Genomic DNA, 23867 nt, shown 5'->3' with positions numbered 1-23867 from the left:
TGAAGGCTCATACGCTGTTATTATTTAGCACAGTAGAACAGGCGACTTTCGCGTGGATCTGGCATCGATAGACGATCAACATGCAACATGTTGTTGGATCCGAGGGGGATCGAACTTGCTAAGTTGCAGGTGGGGTCCGATGTTTATGTTACCCCGTCATCTAATTCGGGGAATTATTGTGATCCGACAACGATGCGCGTGCTCCCCCCCCCCCCCCCCCCCCAGATTCCGCGTGTTCCCGATCTATACCCAACAAATGGCCAATTAATCCATGTTTGATTTCTGACTCGGGCTCGGTTTGTTCTGATAATGAATGGCCAAAAATTAACAGTGGCGGAGCGTGAATGATCGATTAACGATATTTCCCCATTTGAAGCGGCGGCAAAGAATCGATTGTTAAGATAGTGAATACCCTGTTCATCGATCCTTTCCCATAGGTTTAAATGGCAAATCAATCGATACATCGCAAAGCACGTCACGGCAAAAAAAATGCCAGGATTTCCTTGTGCTTCCACTTCCAGACTTTCGAGATTCTAGGAGGCCCACGAACAAGTGATTGCCTCAGCCCATGTTTAGGAAAAAATGAATCAAAGGTTTTTCCTTTCTTTTCTGAGAAGTTACAAGTTGTCGGGGCATCTGTTTTCTATTCACGAGAGGCTAATGCAACCTTGGGTTGGGAGCATTTTTTACATTCCTACCATTGTGCAATTTTTTCTATTTGTTCGAGCGAAAAACATGAAAGTATTATTCCAAGAAAAATGTTGATTCAGGGAAAGTGAAAATGAAAAGGTGTCATGGACATCAATAATTCTTTTACATGCTCTCAGTCACAGTCGTTAGTTACTTAGTCAATTTTATTTTAAAGACAATCAGCGTCATAGGCTATTAACGTCTTTACAAGGAATTTGGAAAATAACTGGAAGGAAGTCGTCCAACTATACAGCGATGTGGAAATATACTTGGTCTCTTTTGGGGCCTTCAATTTCACTCTATGTACAAAACTTACACATTTCATGGGCGACAATCAAATACACGTTCAAATATGTTCCATGCGGAATGCAGGTGCATTACAAGTGACCAGGTGAAAGCAGTCTGATTGGTCCATCGAGACTATAGTATGACACTTCAGGTGTCATCTTTCTTTTCTCTCGCACTTGGCTTACACATATTGCACGACTTGCAGAACCCAACGGAACATGACCTTTTCTCTCTCTTCGAGACACTACTTTATTGTCAAATGGAGTTAAATTTTGCATTCATTTTTCAGCCCTATCCAAATTGAAGCCGGTCGAAAATCTGTTCTCTCGCATGATTTTTCAGAGCTCAGAGTATGCACTCGATTGTTAAGTTATGCGACTCTCGGGGAAAAACGTGATAATGATGAGGTGCAACGAAGTTCTAGAAATTGAGGAAGGACACTGACCCAGTTTTGATGGGAAAAACTTTTCAAACCTCGTGTAGAACTTGAAGGCAAGTTGTGCACTTGTCTGGCAGAACGCTGATTAAAGTTCGTTAAACCGAGACTTATCGCCCCGACATTGCTCGCACTGACGACCGGCTGCAGTCAGTTGGTGCATGCCAAAAACGCAGAAGAAGAACAAAATGAAACGGACTTGAACCGAAAATGCACTTGCAGTGTTGGGCTTGACAAAATGATCGACCGATGAGTTTTCACAGAATCTTGCGATTTTGCGTAAGTAATTGTACATGAAAAAAAGCGTTTGAGTCGAGACTTTAACTGGAATTTCTAAAAATTTATGGATCTGTATAATCAATCGGAAGAGGTGCTTGCTTCCCGTCAACATTATTTTTCACTATGCCTGGTGCATTATAGATAAAATTATGCGATGCAAGCTGCCGGAACCGAACAATCTCTCCCCTCAGTCTTGTACTGCAGGTACTCTTAGAGCTCAACATTTTTGACTCTAACTGAAATTTTAGAACTTTAAGGCTTTGCTTTCACCGCGAAATGGTTTGGACCCAGCACCGTTTCACCACCTTGTCACATTATAGATAAATCTTGATAAATTAGAAAAAATCTAACGACCTAACACAATTTGGGCCAGAACCAAAGATTCAGCTCAGTTCAAGCTTTCGGTAATCTTAGAACTCACACGTCATACAACACAGGAGTTCGTGTTTATTCAAAATTGGGATACCTGATATAGTAGTCACTGAGCTACGATGATGAGGACATTGAGGAGTCCCCTCGGAGAGCACTCAATGTCTATGTCCGACGTCAAACATTAAAGATTTCGCAAGGAAGGCGTACGGAACGTGTGTATCGGTGGATGAGTTTATCAGGAGCTCCTTGCAACTCTGTCTCGCGGGAGGGGGGAGGCACTGGGGGGAGGGAGCGAGGAAGGGGGCGGCGTTGTTGGTCGGGGTCTGGGTCTGGGGCGTCCGAGCGGGCGGGAGAAATGGAAATGGACGAAAACGTGATTATTGAAACCAAACGAGTGGAGATTTATTGGTATACGTGTGAGAATGATTCCTCAACTCCGACGGCGACGGCCACGGTCACGATATATCGATTGATCTGTCGTTTAAACCTATTGAAAAGGATCGATAAACAGGGTGTTCGCAACGAACACCTTAATAATCGATTATTTATCATAGCTTCAAACGGGGAAATATCGATTATCGATCGTTCACGCCTCGCCACTGGCCACGGTGTACATTATCTCCAGCCGTAAAACATGAGATAGGAGCGGAAAACGCCCGCCGTCATTTCTGACCTAACCTCCGCCGCCGAGACCCTGCGCCCTGCTGCCGAGTGCTCCGCCCGGAGACCGAGAGAGACACCCTCCGTTCCTGTCTTGGCAATGGTGGAAGTTTTTATTTTCGGGGTCCAACATTCAACTGTTGACCTATCTACTTGGTTGATGATTAACAACGTGTTGGCAGTTTCGTTTTGCGAAACAGACCGAAGTTTGGGAAACTTGTTTGGCTCATGACGCCACCCGAAGCTCATCACCACCAAGTAGGTAGGTCAACGGCCGAAAAAAGAGTGATGAATGTTGCTCCCTTATAATTGTCCGTGAGGAAGTGTTGAATCTACGAAAGCAAAAGCTTCCACCTGTCGCCAAGAGGCCAGTGGAGGGTGTCTTTTTTCTGGCCTATCTGCTACACTGGTAAAAAAAACCTCTTGGTTCAAGAGTGCAGTTTTTTGTCGCCGGATTTAAGAGTCTAGACTCTTGTTTCAATGGAAAATCCGCTTGAATCAATGCAAAATCCGCTTGAATCAACGCAAATCCGCTTGAAAAAACAAGAGTTCAAGACTCTTAAATTCGGCGACAAGAAACTGCACTCTTAAGTCAATGCAATGCGGCATTGGTCCAAGAGGTTTTTTTTTTACCAGTGTAGGTGGATGTCCAAGACGGCGTTAAGTGGTTTGTTGGACGAAAAAGCCGACGTTTCGTAAACTTATTTGGTTCATGATGTCACCCCAAGTTCATCGTCCATCTAGTAGATAGGTCAACAGCCGAAAAAAGGGTGGCGACTAAGTTGCTTCCTCGTGATTGTCCATCTTTGGTGTGGAATTTCGAATATTAGAACTGGGAATAATGGGTCGAGTTGACAACAGACTGACTTGTTTCCCCTTTGTGTCTTGCGCGAGAGTTTTCACAGCCGTCCACCGTTGGAGCTGGCCGTGAACACAGCATCGGTTTGGCCAGCGGCGCAAAAGATAAGGTTTCAGATGATTGTGGGAATCGATACAGCGTGCAAGAAGAAAATCGACCGAACGGCGAACACCGGCTGCCAACACGTTTCCACGTCCAGTTGGCTAATTCTCATTCAAGTGCTCGACGAGATATTTCCAATTCGTATGCAGCATCAATGAGGCCTTTGAGCTAGAATCTGAACGCAGTTTCGTCTCTGGGAATGTGAATGAAAAGTAACAACACCATTTTACCACTTGCGTGGATAGGGATACCAAAAGTAGCCGAGTCTGATATTACTTGCATGGATTCATACGAAACGAAACCCTCTAAAAGTGAGTTTAATCAAGAGGACCTTTCATTCATTTTGATTTCATGACTTCGCACATACCGGGATGGGCAAAATAAACGCTCGATACGTCATCCAAGGATGTGTCACAAGTGGTGGGTCCCCAATTCCCCACTTTAAAATGTTGATACTATGGGGGATGCTCCCCTCACCCCTGAGAGATTATTGGATATTTACAACAATTATTAGGACAACAGTCCAGAAAAGAACATGTTAACCCAATGATTGAAAAATTAATGGCAGATCGAGCGTTTCTGATATGTTGCCCATCCCGATTGTTACTTTTGACTATACGTAAGTCTATTAGACGACGAGAGATGATGATTTCATTTTCAACACCGTCTCTGACGGCCGCACAGAGTGTCTTCCAGGGTCACCGAGGACTGGCGAGGAGCGACAAGGGTCACAAGCAGGAGCTTTGACGAGGCACCGGAGTGAGCTTCCATCCGCGAGTGCGCGCGCCGCCGCCGCGCACAGTGGATCGATCCAATTAGAGAGGTCTGACATGAAATTGTTGACAAAAACTGCGAATTTTGATGTTTATTTCGTCACATTTAAAATTTCAAGGGATGCTCAAGCAGAAAACTTCACAAGTGAACCAATGGAACCACTTTTAAAACCTCAAAGTTTTGTATAAATGAAGTTTTAAGCGTTCCGAATTTTGTCCGACCTCTCCGATTGACTGGATCCACTGTGCGGCGGGAGTCGAGGAATCGAAACACGACGGTCGTTCACTACCCGCGCGGCCGCGTCGCGTCGTCGTCAAAAACAAATATTTGAGCGGATCCGAGCGAGCGCCGATAACGCCAGACGCAGTCAAGCGTCGCGTCGCGTCGGGCCGGATCGCGCCGCGCAGCGTTCAGCCGGGCCGGGCCGCTGATTAGATGACTCCCAGTAATGAGATTTCAGACGCGTCTCGTGTTAGCGCGTTCGAGCATAATGAGCGCTAACGTGATTAGCGGCGTTGCGTCGCGCTATGCGGGTGCCGCACGACACGGCCGCCGCGACGCGACGCGACGCCGCGCGGCCAGAAACGACGCCCGCCCGCCCGCCCGGCTTCCGCGCCCACCAGCCTTGCCAAACTGACCGCTTGCCGCTCCGACACCTTCACGCTCCTTCTCCAGCCCTCTTGCAGCTACGTGCCCTGACCCCAAGACTTTTGTGGTCTTCCTCCTCTCCCGTAACCAGGGTGTCTACCAGTTATGAAAAACCAGAATTGGGGGCTTTCGGGGACTTTCAGGGGTGTTTTTTCAAGGAAATCGGCGACTTTCACCCCGAAATGTGAGAGACAGAGAGCTAGTTATAGCATTAAAAGGCGTATTGTATACGACTAATTTTACAAGTCATGTTGAACCGATGAAAACATACGAAAAAACAAGCAACACTTCAGATTTTTCATTCATGGTTATACCGCGCTGCCGCGGCTGGCGGGAAAATTTGAAAATGCCGGTGTTTAGGACGAGTTTTGTCATTTTTTAGGGACCTAAACGAGAAAATTGGGGACTTTCGGGGATATCGGGGACACCTATCCAAAATCAGGGATAATCGGGGACATTGGGGACTTTCGGGGACAGGTAGACACCCTGGTATGTTTTAAGTAGCCCCACTTCAAACGTCGCTGGTTCCTTGTAGAAAAAATGCGTTTCTGAGCCGTATAAGTTTGAACTAACAATAAGCTGAAACTAACACAAACCTAGTATTAATTGATCGTAATACTGGTCAAAAAGGGTTTTTGGTTTCATGTATCGCACACCTCAACAACGGCAGTCGAAGTAATGCGTCGTTGGAGTCTCGCTTCGTAGCGCGGGATGAGGATACCACTATTTTAACTTCTAGGAGCGCGCGTTGCATACCTTCCCACTTGAAGGCGATATTTCTTCAGCCGTGGCTTCCGGGCTGATCAAAGTCCACGCTCATTAACTTTTGTGAACCATGACAAACATGATATTTGGAGTGATTTTAAGTCACTTGATGTGAATTTGCTTCCAAGTTGATGAGAGGTTTTAGAACCAATGCGAGGGACATGGATATTCCGGAGCCATTTTACGGAAAACCTCGACTCGCAAGTACATAAAATTAAATTATCCCACGAACATCATACAACTAAAGAACAAAAAAAGAGAGGAAAGGTTAGAGTTCGCATCAATATTCCGAGGTGAGTCCTGGACTGGGAAGAAACCAAATCTCTAGAGGTCACTGTAAATCCCAAATCTCCGGTTTTTTGAGGAGGATCCGTAGATTTAGCAAAGAACGACATTATACTCGCAGAATCTTGGTGCCGTTCTATACATCGCTTGTTTGTCGATTCGAAAGTAAAATTGGGGATGAAGGAGCCATTTTCCCAGTACCTTGTCAGAAAAAATCCTAGGATCCCTAGAAATGCTGAAAAATCCCTAGTACTACTGAAAAATCCTTAGATCTCTAGAAATGCTGAAAAATCCTTAGATCCCTAGAAATGCTGAAAAATCCCTAGTAATGCTGACAAATCCGTAGATCTCTAGAAATGCTGAAAAATCCCTACACTTGCTATCACGATGCGCATGCGCAAATTCTCGCTGGCTCCGAAGAGGGAGCGCATAGCGGGGGGGGGGGGGGGGGGGCTACGAGGAGAGCGCGGTGAAGCGGGGGGTGTCCGTGGGCGCGCGGGCGGGGGGTCACAAGGGTGTCGGGCCCGGGGGGAGCGGGGGCGGGGGTAAAAAATGTCGTAGAGTGAATAAAATGCAGGAGAAAATTGAGGAGAGTTGTGTTGGGAGCAGAGGGCAGAGGCAGAGCCGAGGCCGGGGCTCGAGTCGGAGCCGGCGCGGAGGAGCTGCGGCCGGGCCGTTTCGGTGCATCGGCATGGCATCGTGACGAGGTGGTTATTTATTGCCGGGGCTCGCCGACTGTCTCAAACTAGCGACTAGCGACCAGCTTGTTAGCCCGAGCTGGAGCTTCCAAACCAGACTCGTCTCGCAGCTCCGAGCCGTGAAACCAGAGGACTCGGCCCAAGGTCGTCTTCGATTCTTTTTTCTCTTTGTTTCAGAGAAAGCACCACTGCTCGGGCTAGGGTTTCGCCTACGCGTCTCCGTCCCCCCCCTCCCCCCTAGCGCTCCCTCGTCCCCCCGCGCCCTCCGCCCTCCCTCGACCGTCCATCGCCTCAACCTCACCTCAACCACCACCACGACTTGACTCCCGCTTGGACTTGGGCTAGCGCTCTCGCTCCTTCTCCTTCGCCTTTCTTCGCCGTGCCCCGTCCCGATACCGTGTGCCCCGAAAACCCCCCATTCATTCGACTTCTTACCCACTTCCAACTGGAGTACCTATATGGGGAGAGTAGTACGTACAAGTCGGTGATTTTCGAGGTCAGGTCATTGGAGCCCAAAGGGCAGCCTACCTAGGAACTCACATTATCGAGGGTGATTTGTCAGAAAAATTGTCACGATCCGTCGTTTGTAAAGCACGTATTTGACTTGGTTTTCCGCCTAATTTTACACATTTTTGGGGCTCGTTTCTGCACATTCTTGGCCATCTTGGTTTGACGTTGGAATCCCTCGTCTTGGACGTTGGAATGCAGTGGCATTTCTCTGGTGTTTTTCGTTATAGAAGGTTGGCTGCCTTCGCAAAGCTCCATATCAACCCCCATCTGGATGCTCTACGTACTCTGAACTACTCAACTCACCAACAGTCTCAGCCTGTCGAAGCGCGCGCAGAGCCATTGACCTCACTCGCCAGTCGATGCTGTTTCATAGACTCAAAGAAAAGGGGCAGTCAAGGACGATCATAGTCACTTTCGCTGGTTATAGAGGGTAGTTTGGTAGTGTAAGCGCCAAAAAAATAAAAATCTGTTCCAACGCCAAGTTTCGACGTCCCATATTAACGCAGATATCGTAATTCCACGACGGTATTTTTTTCTTTCCCCGATCGAGACCGATTCCTTGCCTTTCAAAGATTGAACGAAAGTCTAAAGGGCTTGTTACCGGTCGAGCAAGTCATCATCACACTCTTAATTTCCTCCAGTAGTTCCGTGCATATCGCAGGGATCACGGTCAGGTTCCCGACATCCAATCCTCGCCTCGCTTAGAGGGCACATTCCTCCGCTTTCGATAAAATACTAATAAAGAGGGGGGAGGGTGCATCCCCTGCTTGAAAGTTACGCAAGTGCACGGGGTATTTCCGCGATGGGGAAGAACGACTTGGGTGCCTCCCTGTTTTTCTTATACTTTTACTCGGTGAACTAACCACTTTTGCTTCTTCTCGTGCTTACTGCTCACCTCTGCACACCGCGAGGAAATAGCACTGGCACTGCGCACTGGCATCTTGGCTCGGTGTCCACCAGCGCGGCCGGATGGCGGCGCGTGTCGCTTTAACTAGTTGCTTCGCGCCGCCGCCGCCGCGCTACCGGGCTCGTCTAATTAATTATCGCATCTATTTTCAAAGTGACGCTTCCGATTGCTTCTCATCGGCCGAGCAATTCTTCAAATCCCTCGAATCGCTGCTAACCTGGCGTGTCTAGATTTCTGCATGAGCCCCCGATCGCCTGGATTCGCATGTAGAACAGGGCTCACGTGGACATTGAGATACGCCGCACAGTGGGTCGAGTCATAGGAGAGGTCGGACAAAATTTGGACATTTTAAAAGCTTGTAACTCCATTTATACAAAACTTCGAGATTTTAAAAGTGGTTCTGTTGGTTTTCTCGTGAAATTTTCGTCTTGGAGCATCTCTCTCACTGGGGAAAAAAACCCATTGGATCTAGAGTCCAGACTTAAAAACATCGACAAGAAAAAATACTCTTGATTCAATCAGAATCTAAGCTTAAATCGATGAACCAAGAGTCCTTATTTGAGCGTTGTCAATGTTGATTCAAGCAGAAATCGGACTTAGAACCAAGTGTTTTTTTCTTGTACATTCTCGGAAAGTAGAACACGAGGTCCTATTTCTGTAATTGAATTTAAAATTGTTCGATGCCTCAAGTCTCCCCTTTTCAATCCTCGTTTTTTGTCACTTGAAACATTTTGATAACAATCGCCGGCCTCCAAATCCGACCCAAAAGAAAGCTCGGCTAATCCAATTATTTTATCATTAATACTGCGAACTGACTTCCGCTAAGTTGAGATAGACAATGTTTCCGGTGTACCTAAACGAAACCCAAACTTCGCTACGACGATTAAAACAACACTCGATATCGCAACTCGTTCTCTTTGGTCTGTGACTCGTCGGGCGACCATGAGATGAGGATGAATTGCGTTTTATTTATATTTTGTAATAGACAGCTTAAGTCGACGTATGTTTCATAAAAACTTTCCCTCAAACTATTAGATAGAGATTTTTAAAGCATCCAATAATACGCGGTATCAGGCTGGCTTATAACAAAATGGCCAAATCAAACGAGAGTTAAGTTTCATGTTGCTGACTGAGCTCAGTGTGCTATTTGGCAACACCGGATTTTTTCCATTTAGTCCCATGCTAAATAATCGATTCTTGACGGAGCACCAGACCCCTTCAAGAATCGATACATTTCCTTAGATTTAAACGGAGAAAAGTAAATGTTGCCAGTTTGCTGGATCCGCCAATGCTGAGCTGAGGCAAAGAAACGAGACTGACGGAAATGGGATGGCCGACAAGGTTTTTAACCGCGGAACATTTATGTTTCCTCGCTTAATTGTTTTCTCACCGCAAAGCAATTGCCATTATGCTGCCATACTAAGGAAAAACGCCGTATTAACTTTCAGGCGTTGCCAAATTTCCTGTCATAAAACGCGAATTTCCCGGTACATTAATGAATATTTTCCTCCCAATTTTTCGGATAATTTAGTTCACAATTTTACCAAAAGATTCTGAAAATTGAAAGGAAAAATACTCATAAATTTCCTCAAAAATAAACATTTTAGTGCAGGAAATTTGGCAACCCTCGAATGTTCATACGGCGTTCTTCCTTGGCACGGCAGTATGGAAAAAAAGAGCTCATCGATATTCGAGGTTTGCAGACAAGAGAAACATAAAATGTTTCCGTCGATTAACCTCTGATGCATTGCCGTAAAAAGCAGGTCTCAACGCAGGGTGAAGTAAAAAGGAAGGGTAGGTACCAGAGAAGAGCAAAATCCATGTTTAATGGACGATTGCCACAATTTACATCTTCCCGTCGAGGTGTTCCTGGTCCTTCCCTCAATTGGATAGAGATGATTGAAGTATTCTTTAATACGCGGCATCAGTTTGACTTTAACAAAATGGCCAAATCAAACAAGGGCAAGATGTTGCTGGCGGAGCTGCAGAGGCGGATCCAGCAATTTGGCAACACCGGATTCCTCCATTTAAATCTATCTTAAATAATCGATTCTTGTCAGATCACGAGGCCCCTCCAAGAAACGACGCATTTCCATGGATTTAGATAGAGAAAAACGATGTTGCCAATTTGCTGGATCCGCCAATGAGGGAGGATTCTGTGAAAATCACAAAATAATGTCTTGACCAACGCTAACTTTGGCCAGTTTGCATAGTGCGGTAGTCATTCAAGGAAGAGGAATTTTTGAGGCTAAGAACGTGACCGGTTCTCGCTGTGAGTGAGGAACATTTTGCACCTCTGCAAGAGAAAGAACGGGGTGGATAAGGATTACGGAGCGTAGTGAGAAAGGGACAGAAAAAAGGGGAAAAAGGGAAAAAACTCATGTGGGAGGAGGCGCACCGAGAGATGATTTTGACTTGAAATCAAGAAGCTATTTAAGGGCTTATTTTAAGGGTTTCCTCACTTGAATCATACAATGAAAAAATAATTATATATTCCTCTCTGTTGCGCTCGAGATGCCTCGTTAACAAAAGAGGAAAAAACTGGTCTCGCATGCTGCGACTCCCATGATGAGTCCACCGCATTAGTTGTCAAATCTATGTTAGAATGATGACCCCTAAGCCTACAGGACCAAATCAGTGCTCCGGTGAGCTTCAGTATTTTCAACCGAGGAGTTTAAATTCTGGCTCTGGGGTCGGTAACATGAGTCTCAATCATGGTGTCTAGTTTTCTTGGCAAAGCTCATTCCCTGATTTTTCCTGATTTTCAGGAGCTCATTCCCGGATGAGAAACCGAGGTTTTCTCCCACTTTCCCGGGGATTTCTTGAGGAAAGGAAAATAATTTTCCAGAGTTTCAAATATGAATATAGATTTTAATTAATCTTACAGCCATTTCTTTGGCGCACATTCAAAATTTTAATTCAAAAAATGTTCCTGATGTTGATATTATCTGGCCAATGAAAGTTTCTACATTATTCCCGGTTTCCGGCACAAATTCCTTGATTTTCCCCTGATTTTCCCGGTAAATTTTCATTCCCTGATCAATCCCGGTTTTTAAAGAACTAGACACCATGATCTCAATGAGTATTGCGGCATCTCAAAATCGATAACCTTGGAGCGAGTTAGCGGCGAGGTGTGCAAGAAAATAAGGTTTGGCAACGTTCACGACGGAGGCTCCTGCCGGTTTAAGCAAATTTGAGTACCTGAGGCCCGAGAGTATTGCTATTTATCCTAATTATTGCCGTGCAAGTTCGTGGGTGATTGCTTCCACCATTTCTAATTTTCATGGGGTTCAAATCTATTGGACTAAACAAACCATCTGACCCAAGTAAGGAATAAGAATAAATTACACATGCTTGTATGAGAAGCCTCTTTCCTTGAAGAATCGGAGATAAAGGGGGACGTATGAGCTGTGAGTTAGGATTTTTTACTATTCAGCCGATCATAAATTGCAGGTCACAAATATAACTTTGGAAGAAAAGTCTCATGAATCGAGAGTCCAAACTCTTCAAAAATTTGACAAGAAAAAATACTCCTGATTCAAGCGGAATTTTGCTTAGATCGAATCCTACTTTTAAAAACACATTCAAAGCTAAGTCTGAAATATTTTACAACGGTAGTTACACAAAAATACATTTTGCAAAAGTTAACATCCTTAAGCGAGAAACTTTTGATTTCAAGAACTGATGCACACATACACATTAATGGTATTTCCGATCTGTCAATCTGTCAATCTGACCGATCTGTCACCCGCGGCGGATTCGTACATCGGCTCTTACTTCCACCGATTCTACTTGAACTGGACGTATTTATGCTAAAAAGAACTATGTTGCACGTTTGGTTAAGCCTATGTACATAGGTCCTTTTGGCATTAATTCGTCCAAATTTGAAAGCAGGAAAATTCCCCACATGGACCGAGCTCGGCGGGTTTGATTCACTGGGAAAAAAACACATTGGATCTAGAGTCCAGACTCTTGAAAACATTTACAAGAAAAAGGACTCTTGATTCAATCAGATTTAAGCTTAATTCAAAAGGAAATCCGCTCAAATTACAAGGCTTGGTTCTTGAGTTATGCTTAAATCTGATTGAATCAAGAGTATTTTTTCTTGGCGATGTTTTTAAGAGTCTGGGCTCTAGATCCAATGTGTTTTTTTCCAGTGCGATGATCTACGGATGTCTTCAATATTAAATCAATTTTTTTCAAACATTTGACAGCATCGAAATATACCCCGCCCGTGGGTTCTCGAGTCTGGGCCGACTACAATAAAGCACAAACAAACCGATAATTTGTCTGCACACCTCTGTTCGGACTTGGAAGCCAGGGAGCGGAGCTTGCTGCTTCGTGCTTGCACCGCTTCAGCTCTTCAGTTGGAACTGCCCTCGGGAACCCGATGGACGGAAACGTCCACACATCGACGCTCCTCTGACATAAAGGCGTATATCGATTCCCCTATGGGCCCCAGAAAGCATGGATTTATATGTAAAACACGGCTCACGTGGGAATTGAGATCCGCGACATTCTTGCTTTCAAACCGATCCATCCTCCGCATGGACTTGCAACGATATCAATCATAGTATCACCTTTCGCATATGAAACTCGGACAAAAGCACACTGCAAAAACTCATGCAACTAAAATGCAGATTAACACGCCGATGGGAGGGGCGTAACTAGAAATTTCTAGTGGGGAGGCGACAGAAGTGCACCTCAACAAGGGGCCTGGAGGACGCAAAAAAACCACACCACTAAGGTGGTACGCCTGCGTCTGCGGAACTTCTCCACAGTGGAGAATTCGGGGAAAATTCCTAGTTTTCATGGTGAAGGGGGTCCTTGGGGCCTTCCTCGGAAAATTTTGAAAAATTGAGTCGTTTTAGGAGTAACGTTGAGCTGTTTACACGGGAAGATTTATCAAATTACAATTTACGAAATAGAACATATTATATCACACGTTTACTTCAAAAAATACTTTATATTTCATGGAAGGGGCCAAGTAGGCTTTTTTTTTTTGGAAGGAGGGGTCCTAGTTTCGCCCATGACCGGTCAGTCCAGAGCAGACTTTTCCCGAACATCGATCGCAACGGAGTGAAATAAACTCATGGAAAAAATAGATAAAAAAGAAAGAGAGAAAAAAACACTAGAAGCGATTTCGATCCGATATTCCTAAAACTATTGACGAATCCTGGGCTACGACTTCTGCGTTACCGCTAGTCCGTGTATTAGAATCCTCACATCGGGCGTTAAGTTCCGAAGTTCACTTGACGAGACAAGCATGTCAGTGGCGTGGCGTGAATTGCGATATATCGATTGCTATGTCATTTAAACCTATGGAAAAGGATCGATAAACAGGGTGTTCGCAGCGAACACCTTAATAATCGATTCTTTACCATAGGTTTAAATGGCACAACAATCGATATATCGCAATTCACGCCACGCCACTGAAGCCTGTCCATCTGGGAGCCGCGCCGGGCCGCTTGAACCTGACAATACATTCGTCTTGGTTTCCCAATCCCGAGCAGGTTAATAACAGCTCCAAATTGATTCGTAGAAGCTCTCCTCGTCCCGACAATAGCTCTGTCACAGCTTCGCTCGTTGCTTCGTTAACGAAGACGATGATTGGTGAAACGGCGCAACTCCGAGTGAAAAATTCGAGAAAATCAATCTTCATCCTCGAAAAGATCAAGAGGCACAGACGGACGAAAATCGAAGATTTTTTTGTTCCCGGGCGCGGGTCGTTAACATCGCTTTAAATGTTGCTGATTTGAAGCCTTGATGAACTCGGATGCACTCTCGGTCGGTACCGAATACAACCTCAGCTACCTTTCTTTGTCGGTAGTAAGACATATTCCCGTTTCCCTTCTAGGGCGAGTTAAGTGCTTCCACAGCGCCGTTTCTCTACCCAAGATAATTCCTCAAGTTCTTCTATACCGCCGCTTTTGAGCGCCATTTAAAACAGAGGAAAGTCAGAAAAGAGGCAATTTCCTCGAAGGAAGAGATTTTTAACCTTCTTTACAGGCTATCCGTCTTGTGTAAGGAAATCAAAATAAATTTTTCCAGAGGTCTAGTGCGTTTTCATCAGAGACAAGAGACCCTCCACTAGTATTTTGGCCATTGTGGAAGCTTTAACTTTCGGGACTTCAGCATTCTACTGTTGACTTACCTACATGGTTGATGTTCAACAACGTATTGGCAGTTTCGTTTCGCAAACAAACCGAAAATGGCCGACGTTTGGGAAACTTGATTATTAAACTTGTTCATCTCATAAGCGATACCTCGATATTGATCCGCCATGTAAACCAACGGAAAAGGATCGAGAAACAGTGTGTTCGCAACGAACACCTTAAAAATCGATCCTTTACCATAGCTTCAAATGAGGAAATATCGGTAACCGATCATGCATAACGAACACCTTAAAAATCGATCCTTTACCATAGCTTCAAATGAGGAAATATCGATAGCCGATCATGCGTAACGAACACCTTAATAATCGATTCTTCATCATGGCTTCAAACGAGGAAATATCGATTATCGAGCATCCACGCCTCAACACCGGCCAAAATCTCGACGACATACCAGAGTCTTATTCTGAAACGTAATCTTCGGTATCCAGTTGAACCCGCGGAGAGCGGGAGCAGGGGGCGAGGGGGGGGGGGGAGATTTTTGGCCGAAACACTGCATGGGGCAAAATGGCAACGGGGAGGCGGTGGAGGACGGAGACCCGAGCCAATATTTTGCATATTTGCATATTCATGACGATAAGATCTGTGGACCCCCTCCCGTCCCCTCGGATCCCGTCGAGGGTGCCGAAACCATGGCTCAAGGGCCCTGCAACAAGGATAGGTGACGGGTCGATCCTGGAATCGATAATTCCCTATCTTAGCAACGCTGTCTATCGATTGGAGGCCGCTGAGTGATCGACCCGCGTCGCGTTGTCCGCACCGAAATAATTACGAGTCCGTGCTGCAGCCCGTAAATTGCAATTAAAAAGGCAACAAGTTGTAGACGCGACGGGACGGGCTGGTTCCTCGAAACAGGTACAACATGGCCACTGTCTCCGTCGATTCGCTCGTCGAGACTCGATCGCCAAAAAAAGGCGCCATCGCTAACGCCAGTCCACTCGGAGACAAAATCCACTCCAGCCCCCGCTCGACGTCCGAACAATGGGAACAGGGCAAACAAGTCACTTTCCAAAACTCAATAATTTTTTATGTGTGGCAGGTCCCATCCTCTGCCTACTCCTTTCCAAAATAACATGGATTGCATTTTGCAAAAAGGAATCAAGAGCATTCCGATGTCACGAAGATTGTGCAACTTTTCTTACCTTGCAAATATAAACTGATTATCGAAACAAGTTTCATCTTTACTCCCAATTATCGGTAAATTCAAGACGAAAATTAGTTTTCTAAGTTTAATTTTTGGATGATATCAGTTATTTTATTGGAAACAATTTGAGTTACACAAACCTGGCAACGTCGGAATCCTCTTGGTTTCTTTTTGCAAAATGCAATCCATATGTTGTGCAGATCTTTGAGTAAGGACATAATCAATTACCCGAGCAGATCAGCCGAGATTTTTAAACGTTCTTCAGAGGTTCTTGGGTTTGGGGATAAATCGAGTGCTTCTGACACCATGTAAATCCCAATGCTCGAGATTGTTTCAGGAAAGTTTCCAGGAACGATCCTATCAAGAGTCACATTACGAAATGTTTAAAATTCAGAGAGCCAACACACCGAGAGGCTTCGCTTTTGTTTTCGTTTCTTGTTTTCTGGCTGCCCACACCGTGGATGTAACTTTCCACAACAGAGCGAGATTTTGCCTCTGCATTTTTCGATTTAAAAAAAGGGGATTTTCAGCGTTTTAGTCTAGAGCGCAGAAAATAAAATCCATCGCCCACGACTTGTCAGCGAGGCGTTGCTGCCTCCTCCGCAGCGCGACCGTCGAAGTCCATTGAAAAACTGATATGTGTCGTCTAAGAAGGAGAAATAGGTGGACTCTGCCACGCTACGGAAGAACGCCGTATGAACACTTTAGAGTTGCCAAATTTCCTCCCATAAAATGTTGTGAAATATAATAAGTATAAATGTAATAAATCGTCTGAGAAGGAGAAATAGGTAGACTCTGCCATGCTAAGGAAGAACGCTATATGGACACTCGAGAGTTCCCAAATTTCCTCCGATAAAATGTTCATTTTTGAGGAATGTTATGAATATTTCCTCTTGAAATTTTCAGACACCTTAGATCAAATTACAAACACAATTTTCAGAGAAATTGGGAGAAAAATATTCGCAAATTTTTCCGAAAATTAGCAATTTGTCCAAGGAATTTTGGCAACGCCTGAAGGCTCATACGGGGTTTTTCCTGAGCAAGGGAGTAGAGGGAGAAAGAATGCAGACAAAAATCGCCTGAAACGAGGAAATGCAACTCGTGCGTCTGCAAAAAGATACGGAGCAGCGATCGCTGGATCAGACTGAATCGTGCTGAATAGGAAGAATTTAATCGCATGAGTTATGGGCTTACTCGGATAATAACACCACCGAGCGAGGTCTCCCTCCTCCAGTCTCTGATCTAAATTCACATTTTACTCTGCCCTCCAACGGTTTACGGACTTAAATTATTAGCGTTATTGTTCCATTAGAGGAGATTATCGCACGTCGATATTTTTTTCCCCTCCGACACCGGTTACGGTGACTTACGGAGGTATTCAACCACCCGACGGTTCTCAAGTTCAAAAGTTGCCAGCCGAGTTGGATATAAATGGGGTACGCTGCCCCTCATATAAAAGGAAGAACACCGTATGAACATTCCGGAGTTGCCAAATTTACTTCGATGAAACGTCCATCTTTAAGGAGCGTAATGAATAATTTTCTTTGAGATTTTCAGGAGCTTTAGGTGAAATTGCGAACAAAATCATCGGAAAAATTAGAAGTAAATATTCTTAAGTTTGCCAGGAAATTTGTGTTTTATCACATGAAATTTGGCAACGCCTGAAGGCTCATACGGCGTTCTTCCTTGGCACGGCAGTACGATGCACCAATGGATTCTCGACAAACTTTAAGAGGAACCGTGACTCTTCGTGGGCATTCAAGTATTATGTAACGTAACATGGTCTTCATGATTTAAGAGAGGGTCGACCGATATTCCTGCCACTGCCAACATCTGATAGTTCCCAAAAATGATCATAGCCTCGGGAGAATCGCTGAAAAATATAATCGTAATAAATCTACACCGATCAGAAAGGCGATGGTAAAAGCAAGCTGGAATCAAATAAAATTCCAATTACGTTTACGGATTCGACTTCTCGTATCGGTAGGCACCAGTATCGGCTACTTGAGTTCAGACGGAGCCGACATTGAAGTGAAGTATGACGGCTGAATTCACAATAAGTCCTGCTGACCTAGAAGTAAGTCTAGTTTCAACACTTACTCAAGCCGAAGACCGTCTACTCAGAACGCGCGCATCACAATGCACTCCTGCGGGAGTGGTGAAAACCATGCCTAAACCGAAACAAATAAGACACTCGTGCAAAGAAATTTAAAATAGATATAAGCAAGGAAGATTCCTAGACTCCGCGATTGCAACTTGCGCCTACATTTTTTCATGAAAATAATCATGTTACATTTATGGGGAGCATTTTTCTTTTAATCTCCATGATACTTTTCGAGGATCTTTTAAGGTAGAAAGCTAATTTTTTGAGTGCATAGGACAGAACTTGGGTCGTTGAGTTAAAGTCTGAGTCTTGTATGAAATGATCGGCCGGAATTTGGATGAAGCAAACCATTTAATTTAACGCTTTAATTAATATACAACGCGCCGTTTTGTTTCGCCTTTATTTTTAGCTGCACGAAACACACAAAAAATTGCAATCAGGGCCACTAGCTCGAAAAAGAAGTCCGGATGCTAATTGTCAATTATCAAGGGTGAGGAACTAGCCACGGATGCCTGAAAAAGGATGCGCAACGGAATGAAAATCCACCGTGATAAAATTGTTGCGCAAATTACGGCGCCGACCTCGTCGGAACAGGAGCTAAATGAAGATAAACATAGAGTAATGTTGCAGAACTAATGCAATAAAAACTTGCAAGGGAAGCTGCTAGGAAAAAAAAAAGATGCGGGAAGTGATGCGAGGCAGGGCCGAAAAAATGATAAGGCGAGAAAAAGGAAGGTTCCGGAGGGTGGAAAGGGGGTGAAGAAAGGCGACGAATCGAACTCGAAAGAAAGGAGAAATTAATGAGGATAATTACGGAGAGGAGGAGGTAATTTTTTTGTTAAGCAAGTGTTGAAGGATGAGGCACGGATTTCCTACACAATCATAGAGAGGAGAATTGAACAGGTTGTACAGTTCATAACTCGCCTTGTTAGAACCCTCTCGATTCAATGAAAACTGGTTTGAGCCCCCTCGCCCCCTCCCGCCTCCGCCGTACAAACCTTATTTTCAACTGCTTAGGGGCTTAGGAATGTCTGTAACTCCTCGCTGTTGCCTTAAGCCTAGCCTTCCTTCCACCTCCTATCCACTTGTTAGACATTTTTTATCATCCTTCTTCACTCCAAATCCCCCTCCCCCCTTCCGCTTTTCTCCTTTCCGCCAGCTTCCACCGTCCTCCGTTGTTCCTTCTTATTCTCTTCTCAACGCTATCCCGAGACTCCTTCCTGATTGCGACTCCTCCATGTCCACCTCTGACTCCGATCCTCTCTGGTCCCGAGACCGAGTCCCGCTCCCAGTATCCTCCTCTCACTCGTTTCATTTCCATTTATATCAGCGCCATCTCCTTCATATGGCTTTTCCTTCTTTTTCAGCGGGGTCGTGGGGCTTGCGGTCATGTTCCAGTCGCCAATTTTTTTTTTTTTTTTTTGTATACGAGATGAGACGACAAAAATCATGGGTAGGAATGAGAATCACCGATTCAAAAGCTGCCCAATTGTCCCTGTTTCCACCATTACATCCTACGAAATTCAAAACATCGCAAAAGCCACAAGGGGTTGCCAGAATAGTCCATGGTGTTTTGCACGGTAGAAGAAATGAAAAGGAGCTATGTGGCGCATCAAGCTCGATTTTTAGGGGCCAGATTGATTTTCTGCCTGTATATCACGGCGCATTTAGTGAACAGTTAGACGCAAGATGTTATAGTTACAGAACTAGGAACCGTAACTAGGGGAAATTTCGAAAAATTACCTGACAGAAAAATTAGGATTTATTTTTGGGGAGGAGAGGGGCAATTTATAGGGGCCACGTTGGCGCAGAGCCTTCGTTTTTTAGGCGCCATGACCGATTTCTTGGGCGCCTGTATGCCTGTTGGGCCGCGTTGGCGCCTGGGAGTTTCGCACACTGATTGTGATTGATTTCGAGGGCTACTCGGAATTTCCGGGGGATTCCACCTGCGGCGGCGGATCGTGAGCGGCGGTTGGATGTGGCAACGCGGATGCGGGACAATCCCATCTTTGGGTGGCGAGCGGAGGGCCACGCCATGCATGGTCGCCGAGCCCCGACAATCCAACATGGAACTCATGGAACTGCGCCCCGAACCACCCCCCCCCCCCCCCCCCACCGACCGCGACGGCTATGCTCCTCTGTTTACTTCTCACACCCTCCTCCGACGCGCGGCTCGGCGGCGGCGGCGGCGCAACCAGCGCGGCGCACAATCGGCTCGGCTGACCACCGGTAACGACCGGCACGACCCATCGCCACCTCGCCTCCCTCCGGGGCGAGGGCCCCAACCGCGCTGCCACATCCACCCGCAGTTGTCACCGTCATGTCTAGAATTCACACAGCGTGAAGGAATGGTAAATTCTCTTCGATTCTATCCTATCCCTTCGATTTCCCGGGGTGTTCCTGAAAACCTGCCGTTTCCTCCTACATCAAGCAGATTCAGAAGGCGAAATTTTTCCTGTGAACCTGCCATTTCTCCCTACATAAAAGCTGATTCTTTGGGAAAAGACGCAATTTTCCCTGAAAACCTGCGATTTCCTCCTACTATTGAGCAGATTCTCTGGGAAAATACGAAATTCGTCCGTCGAGTCTTTCGCAGTTGTCGACATGACGTCTAAGAATCTTCATTTCCAACCGTTTCCTAAAATGTACCCGATTTTTCCTCAAGCCTGCGAGTTCCTCCTACTTTCCGGTGGATCGTCTTGAAAATACGGAAATTTCGGATTTAAAAGCTCACGAGAGCCTTAATGGACAGAGCTCCTTTCGTTTCGTCTGCTTCCAATCGGTTACAGGCAACAAATCGCCACCTTCCGGCCAAATTATCATAAGCGCCATGCGACGTTTGAAAATTTCCGCTTGGAATTTTGAAAAGTCGCATGGCGTTTGGGATATTTCGGGCGCACTCAAAAAAAGGTATGACTCTGAGACCCATGAAAAATGGCTTGGAGATCCATAATTTCTAACCAAAGTGACTTACAGTCTACAGTATGGCTTTATGAACTATATTACATGGCTCCATGATCCATAACTCGGCCGGTAAGTCACTCTTCCCATACTTGTTTTTTGAGTGCGGCAGGTGACGATTTAGGTTTGCAGATCAGTGAACCACGGAAGGATCCTGGAGAAGGAGTGGACATGGGTCAAGCTGCCGGAGGAAGGCAGAGAGTGTCGAACCTTGCATACTCTCTGGAGGAAGGATATGGATTGTTAGCGGCGAAAGGTGGCGGCAGCGCAGATCACGTCCGTCGATGTCTAGGGTTCAAGGCTGCCGGTTAGAGCCCGGCTCGGGCCCGGGAAATCTGCGAACCCTCCGATTCCGCGACCCGTCCGCTCGGCCACGGCCGCTTCAGAGAAATGCAACCCATAATTGAGGCTTCTTTTCACCCTGAATCCGGAATAATCTCCCAATGAGATCTCTCCGACTCGGGTGTACTTCTGGCCAAATTGAGGAATCCCAGTCGCGAGGATCCACTTCTCTAAATTCACTACATCCACTTTCATTCCAGTGGGCCGATTATTGAAACTTATAGACAAAGCTATAGACAAAGACGACAAAAGTGATTTGGAGGGATTCTATTGGTGGAAACGGGTGGTTGCAGTGGACAGAGGCAGTATAACGGCAACCCACGAGAAACCCGACAGCTAGTCCATCATTTGTCCCTTAGTCAATAGAAACCACGCACTTTAACCAATAGGATCGCTCCATACTCCCTAGGTCCTTTTTGTCTATCAGTTTCAATAATCGGCCCGCAGTGCCCGATTATCGAAATCGACGGACAAAGCTATAGACAAAGAATACAAAAGGGATTTGGAGTGATCCTTTTGGTTGAAGTGGGTGGTTCCTATAGACTAAGGGAGAAAATGATGGACTAGCCAAGGGACCCTCGTGGATTGCCGTTGGTTAGTGTGTTACTTGTCCCCTTCGTCCAGTGCGACCACCCGCTTCCACCAATCGAATCTCTCCAAATCCCTTTTCTCTTCTTTGTATATAGCTTTGTCTATCAATTTCAATAATCGGCCCGCTGACGTATTTTCAAGTTCTAGGCAAATGATTTTATCTGAATAAAAAGCTGGCCAAGGATTAGCGCATTAGTACGTGAATTCTGCATCTAGGTAAAACCGTAGACTCCGGGTAAATGCAGGTACAAGATGCATATGAAAAATTGTACCCACTTTGTACCGAGACGTACGATATGAATTTTTCGTATCATTCTCGGGAAAGTCTGTGAAAATGTATCTACCGCAAGTATATTAAAATTGACGGTAAATTTTGCAGAAAGTTAAAAGGAGACCGATTTGCATATTATAGCTCAAAATCCTCACACCAAGACGGCTCAGTGCTTAGTGGTTATTCGGTCCCAATGATAGAATTTGGAGTTGAAATATTTAGGGATCAAAACCCCGCTTGAACCACCCAAGTCTAGTATACGCAGCTTGAAAGCAATAACGTCCGACACGGTGGGCATCTAAACGAAAAAAGTTCACTAAACGGAAATAAACATTCCTCTCTCCGCGGGTTCTCACCTCTTCTCTTTGCCATCAACTGCACACCGCCTGCAAGCCCGAGATAATTATAAGCGCACCATAATAACAGCGTCTCGTGTATGAATGCAGTCTCGCATATTTTTACACCAATTAACTGACAGATTAGGGTTTGAGCCAAACTACTTGACTGAAAAACTCACGAGTGCAGTTGTAGCGCACACGTTATACCTGACCTTTTTAACTCGCATCTCAAAGATGGGACGTATGAGTTTATGATCGAAGTAGCCAGACCTATGAAATTTTGCAGGGTAATTATTCATCAATTTTCAGGGAAAAAAACTTGAATTTCAGAGAAGGACTCGAGACTGTGTAGGAAAATTGACTCACCGAAAACGGGGCTGAGATCAGATCTTGAAGCATTTTTACTTGAAGAGTATCCTTGACTTGACCCAACCTTTTCCTGAAATTAAAAACAAAGCATTATGTATTAATGAAAAATTTTACAAATTGACACGGTGGTCCTCACAGGCTTATAAATTCATACACCAAGTAATAATATTAGAAAACGGATCCTCTTAATTGCATTTTCATCACCAGACACCACATTCGGACTTTCAAGATACGGGGAATTTGTGCGGGAAAAAAGGCTGACACAGACATTATGTCGGCTACGTTAGATTTAAGAATAGAGAGGTTCCACTTTAGATAGCGTCCACGCAAATTTGAACATACATGGATAACAATCGTTACACGAAAAAGAATAAAAATGTAAAATAAAAAAATGTGAGTAAAGTGGGAGAAAACGCTCAAAAGAGGAATTCGTCCACGAAATTTTACTACTTTCCACCGTCCGACCTCCCATATTAAAAAAGAAGGGAGAAGAATTATGCATTTTTTTGGTTCAGATTTAACTGAAACTATTGAACTCGGGCGCTCACATAAGAGGGCGAAGAAAAGTAAAAACTAAAAACAATGATAGCCTGAGGCCGGTTCTGCCTGAATCTGATCGTTCAATAGTAAAGCGGGGAGATAAAACTAATGATGAAGCAAACATATAAATAATTGATTATTTATGTTGATTTCTGAGAGAGGCTTCCTGTCGCGATATTATCAGTCAAGTGTTGTTTATCCTCACGAAGTTTCCAATCGATCGCGCTGAATTCTCAGCGTTTCACAACCGCGAAATAAAAACCGATGCTCTGTAAGGTGTAGACATTTTTCGTGAAATAAACTTAAGATTTTGATGGTCGAGTTCAATAGTATATTTTGTGAAACGTACTGATCCGCGGTTGAAGAAATGATGATAATGAGCAAATGAAAGGTCAAAAAAACCATTTTAAGGGTGAGATACGCCTGCCGGAGCGCCTCAAATTAAATCAGGTGTACCCCGACTCGGATTCCGGGTAGAGGCAGGCCAAGACAGGCAGACGAATTAAGATGAAAAATGATCAGAGTGGGGAAGACTTTTAATTACTCGCATATTTGTCGAAGATGTATTCGGGTATTCGCCTATCGACCAAGTGAGATTTCATTTTCTCGGGGACTTGAAGCAGTCCTAAGTTGGGTCAATAATAACGGCCTGCGGGGCGATTATTGAAACTGATAGACAAAGCGATAGACAAAGATGACATAGGGGGTATAAAGCAATTCTATTGGTTGAAATGGGTGGTTCTCATCGACTAAGGGGGAAA

The 23867-nt window shown here is 45.0% G+C and overlaps 1 protein-coding gene across 2 annotated transcripts in view; it reads right to left on the bottom strand.

Moving 5' to 3' along the window:
• LOC109034080 (protein pangolin, isoforms A/H/I/S) overlaps nt 1–23867 on the bottom strand; it is a 141531-nt gene that overhangs the window by 88359 nt on the left and 29305 nt on the right. For both annotated transcript variants that reach the window (XM_072298890.1, XM_072298891.1), the window contains exon 2: nt 22564–22636. In XM_072298890.1, the coding sequence (XP_072154991.1) occupies nt 22564–22636 (73 nt within the window). The remainder of the gene's footprint in view (nt 1–22563; nt 22637–23867) is intronic.

This window comes from Bemisia tabaci, chromosome 3 (genome assembly GCF_918797505.1).
Source record: "Bemisia tabaci chromosome 3, PGI_BMITA_v3".
In the NCBI taxonomy this organism is placed as follows: Eukaryota; Metazoa; Arthropoda; class Insecta; order Hemiptera; family Aleyrodidae; genus Bemisia; species Bemisia tabaci.
The sequence above is the reverse complement of the archived record's forward strand: the minus strand, read 5'-3'. Positions and strand labels throughout refer to the sequence as shown.